The 9,824-nt window shown below is 36.0% G+C and overlaps 1 protein-coding gene across 1 annotated transcript in view; it reads left to right on the top strand.

The window, feature by feature from the left end:
* Positions 1 to 5,034, top strand: part of fibcd1a (fibrinogen C domain containing 1a) — a 135,922-nt gene extending 130,888 nt beyond the window's left edge. Inside the window, exon 7 of the mRNA XM_067393542.1 lies at positions 4,286 to 5,034. Within this exon, the coding sequence (XP_067249643.1) occupies positions 4,286 to 4,548 (263 nt within the window). The 3' untranslated portion in view covers positions 4,549 to 5,034. The remainder of the gene's footprint in view (positions 1 to 4,285) is intronic.
* The last annotated feature ends 4,790 nt before the right edge of the window (positions 5,035 to 9,824 follow it).

The raw sequence follows: 9,824 nt of genomic DNA, 5'->3' as shown, positions 1-9,824 counted from the left end.
AAATCTTGTCAGTGACATGACAACAACAACAACAAAAGTTCATTAATCGTAATTGAGGTAAAATGTTCAGTTAATCAATATTTTGATTTTAGGTCATATCATCCAGCCCTAATAGATCATATATACATACATAGAATAAAACACACTCATGAATTTATGCACAATAAGACCAAAAATTACTTGGAACACTATAAAATGTGCCAAAATACTGTATATGGCATCCAAAACCACAGAGAATCTCTTTCAGGCCATTAATACTAGCCTAAACCCTCCAAGTTACTACTTTAGCAGACATCTAAAACTGTGCAAAGCAGCTGTCTGAAAGTGTTTTAGCGATTTTGTGTTGATGTACCGACTTGATATGACATTATTTCAATATGACAGTGCATCCCTGTGGAGATTTTGATGAGCCATACCCCAGAATACTCTATTTTTCATAAATTTCTGTGATGTGTGAAAAATCTTTTGGTGTAAAAGTGTTCCTCACACCCTGTCCTTGCATGCGAGAATTTTCATACCATAACTGCTTGCATATCATAACACAAGCATGGTGTTTTTAATGCTACTCTGTTTAATGAAAGGCCTTTACGACAGCGTAGAGGAAGAGCGCTCAGCCACAGCGGGGATCTCTGGGAAGAAATAATTACCTGAGATGAGTTTTTACACCCATGATGCCCTGATCTCTGTAAACACTTTGAGTACTAATACAGTGCCAACTTCAAAGTGTGCTAATGACAGTTTTGCAAGTGCACAGAAATGTTTTTACTACCATTAGGGAGGCCAGAGTAAGAAGCAAAATTGCATGTGAGCATTTGATTATTTTGTAACAATGCTTGTCCAAGTAGAGGAGTGTATAATTTCTCTCTGATGTTGCAGTGCTTTTCAGCATTTATGCGATTATGCATTCATGCGCATACCTAATGACTTGTATCGCCCTCCTGAGTGGGTCTGTCTCAAGACATTTCATAAAAGTCTGAGATGCACCTTCATGCTGACACAAGCTACACACCCCCTCAGGTGCACAAATTGCGAGGTCTGTTTTGCACAGAATCTGCAATTTACTGCAATGATTAATCATCTCGTTCTAGCAAATGAGTATTTTTTCCGGCATTGTTTGTATGATTGGGGATTCTTTGAAATGGAACACTTTATGAATATTGCAGCATACTAGTATTACAGAGGCAGTTGGTTAAGATTTATTCATATACAGAGCTAAGGATTTCCTGCCAGCAGCTTTCCCTGATGAGCCTTAGGGGGTTAGCTAGTCTCCAAAGCTAGTTAGGCTGGTCTGTTTTGAGGGCTTTCAAGTGATTTTGGTCATTTTTCAGCTAATTAGACTGAGAAACCAGCTTAAACTGGTTTAAACTGACCAGCTTAAAGGGATAGTTCACCCAAAAATGAAAATTCTGTCATCATTTACACACCCCCAGGTTGTTCCAAACATACAAAAATGTCTTTGTTCTGCTGAACACAAAGGAAGATATTTGGAAAAATGTCAGCAACCAAAAACAGATCTCGCCCCCTCATTGACTACCATAGTAGAAAATATAGATACTATGGAAGTCAATGGGGGATGGGATTTTTTTGATTACTGACATTCTTCCAAATATCTTTAAGGTGTTCAAATTTGGAACATGTTACCGGTTCAAGGTAACCAGCTTGACCAACATGGTTCAGATAACCATCTAGACCAGCTAAATAGCTAGCTTGAGACCCATCTGAAAAGGATAGTCCACCCCAAAATGAAAATTATGACATCATTTACTCATGTTGTTTCAAACCTGCATGACTTTTGTTTCTTTGAAAGAAAGTGTTGGTAACTAAACAGTTTCCGTTCCCATTTCCTTCCATTGTATGGTCAAAAAATATAATGGAAGTCAATGGGAACTGAAACCTTTTGGTTGTCAGTGTTCTCCAAAATATCTTCTTTTATGTTCCACAGAAGAAGGAAAGTCATACAGGTTTTGAAAGAAGATATTTTAAAGAATGTTTGGTAACCAAACAGTTTCTAATCAAAAGGACAAAAAAATACAATGGAGTCAATGGAAACCAAAACTATTTGGTTACTAACATTCTTCAAAGTATAATCTTTTGTGTTCCACAGGAGAAAAAAAATAAAATAAAATAGAAAATCACTGGTTTGAAACAACATAATGGTGAGGAAATGGTTATATTATTTTCATTTTGGGGTGGAATATCCCTTTAAGCCAGTCTAAGATAGTAAAGCCTTAGCTGGTTTAAGCTAGCTGGATTCTCATTTTAGACCAGCTCAGAGACCATCTTAAGTTTAACCATCTTAAGTAAATCAATCCTCTGTATCATTTTTCTGCTGGCAACCTCCACAGCTGTTCACTGGGTCTCCTTTCACAGTCCAGATGCTGTCATTTTATACCACCATCATTCTGCTGCTTCACTATCTGCTAGACCACAATGGTGAATCTATGAGGCACCAGAAACAAGTTTATGATGTGTAACACACTTTACAATATGACATAAAGGCATCAATTGGATCTCCTTTGTCCCAATAAAACGGCTATCACGATACATGTTGCAGCAGAGTAGAATTAGAGTCAGAGGAAGAGGACAGGAGAAGGGTTTTACTGCAAGGCTGGCAATAAAAAGCTGATCATGTCAGCGGCCCGGGCCCAGTGGAGCCGGGCGGTATGGAGGCAGGAAACTGGGATTAGATTAGCCTAGCTGCACTCTGCAACATTACGTCCCTGAGACATACATCACAGAGCTTAATAAGGACACATTAGTTGCAATGCGTTAAAACGCCTCCTCTCTTTGGTTTTTGTCTCTATTTCCACATCACTAGCAGAGCTAGCAATCTCAATATGCAGATCTAAACATGCTAAGCTTATTGTGAAATGTGTGTCCAACTGATCCTGATATATGAGCCTATAAAGAGTGTTTTAGAATCTCTATTCTAAGCAATTGGATTTTATGAATTGAAGGCTGTAAAAAGCAAGCATAAATGCATGAATGTAGGCTGTGCTATACATTATGTGTTTAAAAGTTTTAAAATACACTACCATTCAAAAGTTTTGGGTCACTTTGATTTTGAAAGTGTCTTATGTTCACCAAGGCTGCATTTATTTGGTAAAAAATACAGTAGAACAGTAATATTGTGAAATATTATTACAAATTATTACATTATATTACATTTCTAACTTTAATATATTTTAAAGTGTATTTTATTCCTGTGATGCAAGTTTTCAACATCATTACTCCAGTCTTCAGTGTCACATGATCCATCAGAAATTATACTAATATGCTGATTTTGTGATCAAGTAACATTTCATCAGTGTTTTTCTTGTTTGGAAATTGTAATACTTTTTTTTTTTCAGGATTCTTTGATGAATAGAAAGTTTAAAAGAACAGCATTTGTTTCAAATAGAATTTATATGTTTCAATGTAAAAGTCTTCATTGTCACTTTTAATCGATTTATTGCATCCTTGCTGAATTTCTTTTCTTTTTTCTTTTTTTTTTTTCATTTTCCAGAACAGGACTGTTTAAATCAATACATTTTAAATGATAAAATAAGAAAAACCAAGCACTAACAAGTTAACTCTTTCCTCACCATTGACGGAAATTTCCTGCTTTCCATGTTTTCACTGTTATACGGTAGGGGGCACTATTAAACATATTTCTGAAAGAGTACAGAATCTCCCGATCAAAACACAAGAAAAAAAAGAAGCCCATCATATGTAAGCATTTAATCGGTTTTTGCAAATGAACTCTTCATATATAGTTCTGTCATGAAATTTTAGATGGCTGAGGCTGATGGGTCCTAACACAAGCTGATGTTAATTACAGCGTTAACTACTTGGCACAGGCTGATCAGTCCATGTCACATCTGCAGCCAATGAGCTTGTTGCTCACACATTTAAACTGCTGGTTATCATTCACTATAGCAGTTTGCAGTGCGCTTCAGAGCTCTAGTAATAAAGATTTTTCAATGGACATTTTACCTAATATTTGTATTTACTTATCTATTATGCTTGTTATGAGGTTCTATCGATGCCTTAGAAGGCAGCTGCCTATGCAGACTGTAGACAGCAAGGTCGCTCATAGGTTTTGGAAAAAGCTTCTTTGTTGAAACCTCGTGTACTGCATTTTCGAACTTTCCATGATATGGATAAGCAAAGACATTGCGGTTGAGTGACTCACTTGTTCTTTTGTTTCTGTCTTTTTTTCTCACCGTCCCTGTCTATCACACGCTCACTCTTCCTCTGTTTTTCTCGATCTTTCTTTCCATCATGCATTGATCTGACACTGCAGGCGATTCGCTACTCAAACACAACGGGATGAAATTCACCACTAAGGACAAGGACAACGACCACTCTGAGAATAACTGCGCGTCCTTCTACCACGGCGCCTGGTGGTACCGCAACTGCCACACCTCCAACCTCAATGGACAGTACCTGCGCGGCCAGCACACCTCATACGCCGACGGCATCGAGTGGTCGTCCTGGACGGGTTGGCAGTACTCGCTGAAATTCACAGAGATGAAGATCAGGCCGACCAAGGAGGAGAATAAATGAGCGAGAACTAGAAAACTCGATTAGAAGAACTCAGAGATGGCTGTAGGTGTTAGAGACACTCGGTGCAGAAATGCAAGAACTTTCCGAATACAACTTCTTTCTCATGTTTCTGTTTCTATCCGTCTTTCAATCCCCGTTTTCCCACCATCTTGTAGTGTTCGTGCTAATGCCCAGTGGGCTGCTGTTTTTCTCTTGATCTACTGTTCACATCTCTGAATATTATTATGATGAATCATTGCAGGTATTGTCAAAAATGTACTAATTAAAAAAACATCAGTAGTTGTTGTCTAAAAAAAAGAAAAAAGAAAAACAAACAAACAAACAAAAAAAACTTCTGTAGCTGTGAAATTTAGCAAGAATGTGTAGCTTTTCATAAAAAATAAAGACTTTTAACTCTTCTCAAACATCCGATGGAGAGGCAGCTTGTCCTATGTTATTTTCGTTCAGTGCTTAATCGATAACTCGTAGTTAAACATGACAAGGTTGCTATTGGTGTGTCCAGCCACCGCTGTAATATCTGAGAGGTAACTAGGCTGTCGAGTAAATACGTTATTGACCACCAGGGATGCTTAAAGAGAATATGTGTCACAGAGGTGGCTTTGAGAGTGATGGACCAATACAGGCACATTTTTCACTCTGACAGGTCAGTCTGTGGAAGGTTTATCAATGGAGAAGCTGAACGTCTCTCAGAAATCACAGTAACCTTTTTGTGTTACTGCCGGTTAGCAGAATGTTGGATTTTATCTTATGCACAGTAGGTCAGATTCACCTGAAATCCCAATGAGATGGATTGACAGAGCTTAAGGCTTAATCTTGGAGGAGATCTGAGAAGTGAACTTGGGTTGAACTGCTTTTATTGTTGTGAACAGACTGACTCTTCTGTTTTTATAGTCAGATCACATGGAGATCATTTCAGTAGCTTATTCAGTAGCTCATCGGTTTGCTATTAATAAATGATCATGCATTTATTTAATGTCATTGTTTTTAGATAAACTCTCCAAATCTTTTGCTAAAAAGGAATAGTTTACCCTAAAATGGGTCAAGATCTAAATTACATTTAGGCATTTTAAAGCACAAATATTTGATTATATTGTAGCAGATAGTTGTTTTAACATTGCTTGGTTTGTTTTGGAGGCTCTTAAAAGTGTGAAATGACTTAAGGGATTAGTTCACTTAAAAATTCCTGAAAATTTACTCATCCCCATGTCGTCCAAGATGTTTATGTCTTTTTTTATTCAGTTAAAAAAAGATTCCGCCTAACATTCCAGGATTTTTCTCCATTTAGTGGACTTAAATGGCTACCAATGGGTTGAAGGTCCAAATTGCATTTTAAACGCAGCTTCAAAGGGCTCTACACAATCCCAGCCGAGGAATAAGGTTCTTATCTAGCAAAACGATTGGTCATTTTCTAAAAAATTATATACTTTTTATATGTAAAATTTTATATACTTTTTATATATATTATAAATTTGGAGGATTTTGAAGATGGAGGAGAAAATGAGATGGAGCTTTTCATCCTATTGCGATACTTCCGCCTACGTCGTGCATGACCTTTGCAGCATGATTACGTGCTGCATCGCAGAGCTTTTATATAAAAAGTATATTTTTTTTAGAAAATGACCAATCATTTTGCTAGATAAGAACCTTATTCCTCGGCTGGGATCGTGTAGAGCCCTTTGAAGCTGCATTTAAAGCAATTTGGACCTTCAACCCATTGGTAGCCGTTGAAGAATGGAGAAAAATCCTGGAATGTTTTGCTTAAAACTGAAGACTGAAGAATGAAAGACAAACATCTTGTATGACATGAGGGTGAGTAAATTATCAGGAAATATGAATTCTGAAGTGAACTAATCCTTTACTATAAACAATACTATAGTTCAAAACATTTTCAGTGACTCTTTCTGCACATCATTTTGTTATCCCAGTAGGTGGGGACACATTACTTTATGGGTCTTTTTAGGTGGATTACTGACTCATTTACTCGAGTGAGTAATGAATCATAGAATGTTCAAATACACTGATTCATTCAGCAATGAAAGAAATGGCTGTTTTTATGAGTAAATCGCTGAATCATTTACTCAACCCATTTGTTCATAAATGCTGATTCATTCAGGAAAGAATGAATCAGATTCATTGTGAATCAGTGAATCATTAACTCGGCTGATCTGATCAAAACTTTCACTTTTCCATAATAAATGGCACTGACAATGAAAATATATTTCCTTTCCAAACCATCAACTTGCAATGTCCTTTTACTCATTACTTATGTTTTATGTGTGTTTGTATTAGTTTTGATAACACAATATTGAACATGTTTAACTGCTGTTTTATTTATATACTAATGCCATTTATCCTGCAATGTCCATGTTTTTATCTAAGATGACCCAGTGTTTAGAATGTGAAAATCATAACTTTATTTGTATCTTCATATTTGTTGTGATTGTACATTGATTATCCTGTCAAAGATTAACATTGTCTGCACTTTAAACAACAACATCAAACTAGTCATTGCTGTTTCAAAATGTTTTACAATCACTTTTATATCTATATTGGATGGAATTCAAAGAAATAGTTTTATGAATCAAAGGATAACTAATCCCTCAGAGTATTTTAGAAATGCAAAGCATTTCAATATCAACCTGCTTTATTGTTCAAATGTTTATCTGTGTTCAAATGGCGAACGTATCATATATACTCCATACGCCAATCCCTACTGAAAAACCAATTCAACAACGTCAAAGGAACTACAACAGCTGTCACAGCCCAACCAAACTGATGCGTTTTGATCAAGTTTGTGACACATTCTTGCTCAATAAAGAGAACTGCAGGCATTTCTGTGAGATGAAATTGTTTAAGTTGAACGCCACTATGCAGATTGAGTTTCATGGTCAATTCCCTCTGGAAACTGTAGGAGGGATTTCAATGCTCCAGCTGTCCTAGCATGCACATTCAAAACGAAGAGAAAATGCCAATAAAATACATCCCTGCACCTCATCATGCCATGTTTTTCTTGCTCTCCACAGGTATATTAAAAGAAATTTGCTGTTCCTCTTGGGTGTGGAACTGATAAATGTGAGATGTGGACTAGAATAAGAGAGATTGGTTTTGTTGCGCTAAAGGACAGAACGTGTCACAGCTACAGCTTTTGGGTAAAGACAGATTCTCAGTTTGTTGCCCTACAGTTGCTCTTTGTGAACTACTTGGAACTCAGGAACCCCTGCTGATGGCTTCTCAAACTACACCTGTCTGCTGACTGCGCTTGCCAGTCATCCATGTAAATAATTTAACCGTGAAATTGAGCATGTCTTGTAGTATAACAACACCCCAGGATGACAAGAGGACGTTTCCTTTCTTTACACATCTTGCCCTTCCTAACATCCCCCAAACCTTCAAACCCATCATTTGTGACCAGCTATCAAAGCGAAGGCAGATCTGCTGTACGCTCTGCTATGAATTACGATGGACTTTTTTTTTTTTAGGTCTTGTATTAGAGGTATTTTTTTTTTTTGTTGTTGATCATTAAAATGTGTTTCATGTTCTGAGTGACATTTAATAAACATCCCCAGTTTCTAACATACGCGCTTTCGGTGTGACTGAACCATTTCCTGTGACAGAAAAAGTAAACTAATTCCTCCTTAGAAGTTTGGGAGAGAATGTCAGCTGAGGTCAGCTCATTAGCTGGTAATTGACTAGGTAAGCCAATAAAAAAACCTTAGGTAAAGCCTTTTTTTAATGTGAATATTGTGACTATCACATTTGCCTTTCTTTTAAATATTTGCAAGTGTGCCAATCTCAGGCCCAGATAGAACAATGAGGCTCTCAGCTGATGAATGTTTCAGGAATGTTGTGGAAATGTATGACATTAAATGGAGGAAAGGAAAGATTTCACAGAAAGATAGACTCTCCTAGAGTATGGAAAGAAAAATGGTTAAAAATCCAGCAATCATGCAACATTCATTTTCATAAGGTGACAGCAACCTACTTTTTAAACATTTTATTTTATTTCCTAATATAACTATGTGTTTCCTGAAGTAAACTGGATATAAATCTGAAATAACAGTTTTTTAGGAGTTTGCAGTTTAAGACACTTTCCATGAAATTTAAATCCCATGACTTTTTTAATCCTATGTATATGTTTAACACAAAATTAACCTCGCATCAAAAGTAACTTGTTCTAGAATGTTTGTATTCACCAGGGATGGTGACATTCCATTTTGGATTTCCACCTCAGAGATATTGACCTTTTTGACTGTATTCAAATTGAATTGAATTGAATTGAATTCAATTCATTGTGGTATGTTAATTACTAAATTATTTAAAAAAAAATTATATTCCTTAAAATTGACACATAGGAAGTGACATCACTAGTACCCTATTATATTTATATTTAATTCATCCTTATACCACAGTTAATGGAAAGTACCTAAGTTAAATAATGGAGCAATAATTCTGAAAAGGTTACTAGCTCTGCAAAGGGACGTTTTACACCAATTTCTATTTAAAATGTATTGAGTCTGCCAATACAGCACTAAAAAAAATCCAATATGCTAAGGTTTTACTCTTTCAGATCATTTTCCCATCCCATCTCTAGTAATGCTTTTAATGGTTCAAAATGTTCATTTTCTTTAAGCTATATAGATCTACTACCATTCAAAAGTTTGGGGATGGTAAGATTTTTTAATTTTTATAAAAATTATTTTATGCTTACCAAGGCTGCAGGTATTTGATCAAAAATACAGTAAAACAGCAATATTGTGAAATATTATTACTTATTAAAACAAGTGTTTCCTACTTTCATATACAGTATTCTAAGATGCAAGTCATCATTGTCACATGATCCTTGAAAATCAATAAAATCAATCTAAAATGTTGACTTGGTGCTCAAGAAACATTTCTTATTATTAGTGTTGAAAAGAGTGATGCTGCTTAATATATTTGTGAAAAGAATGAAAAAAAGACTTCTGTTGGCTAATGTGGCAAGTATTTAGTGACATCCTCTTACACTCGAGCAATAGCAGGAACTGGCTCTCTTAAACTAAATGGAATGGAAAATGACTGGAAGACCAAGAAAACTTTTAAAATATGATGAGAAGTTTCTCAGAGTTTCTTTGAGAAAGATGTCCAACAAAATTACACTTTTGCTGTAGTGTGTCAGAAGGAAATATCAGTTCACATTTCTAAAAATTCATTTTGCAATTAACCCTTTGACACGTTTGATCCATAGACTGTAAAAAAAGATGGACGACGCGACGCTGCTTCCTTCCATAGTATTGAAC

The sequence above is a fragment of the Chanodichthys erythropterus genome, chromosome 9 (assembly GCF_024489055.1).
Source record: "Chanodichthys erythropterus isolate Z2021 chromosome 9, ASM2448905v1, whole genome shotgun sequence".
NCBI classification, from domain to species: Eukaryota; Metazoa; Chordata; class Actinopteri; order Cypriniformes; family Xenocyprididae; genus Chanodichthys; species Chanodichthys erythropterus.
This window is presented reverse-complemented; position numbering and strand designations above follow the sequence as displayed.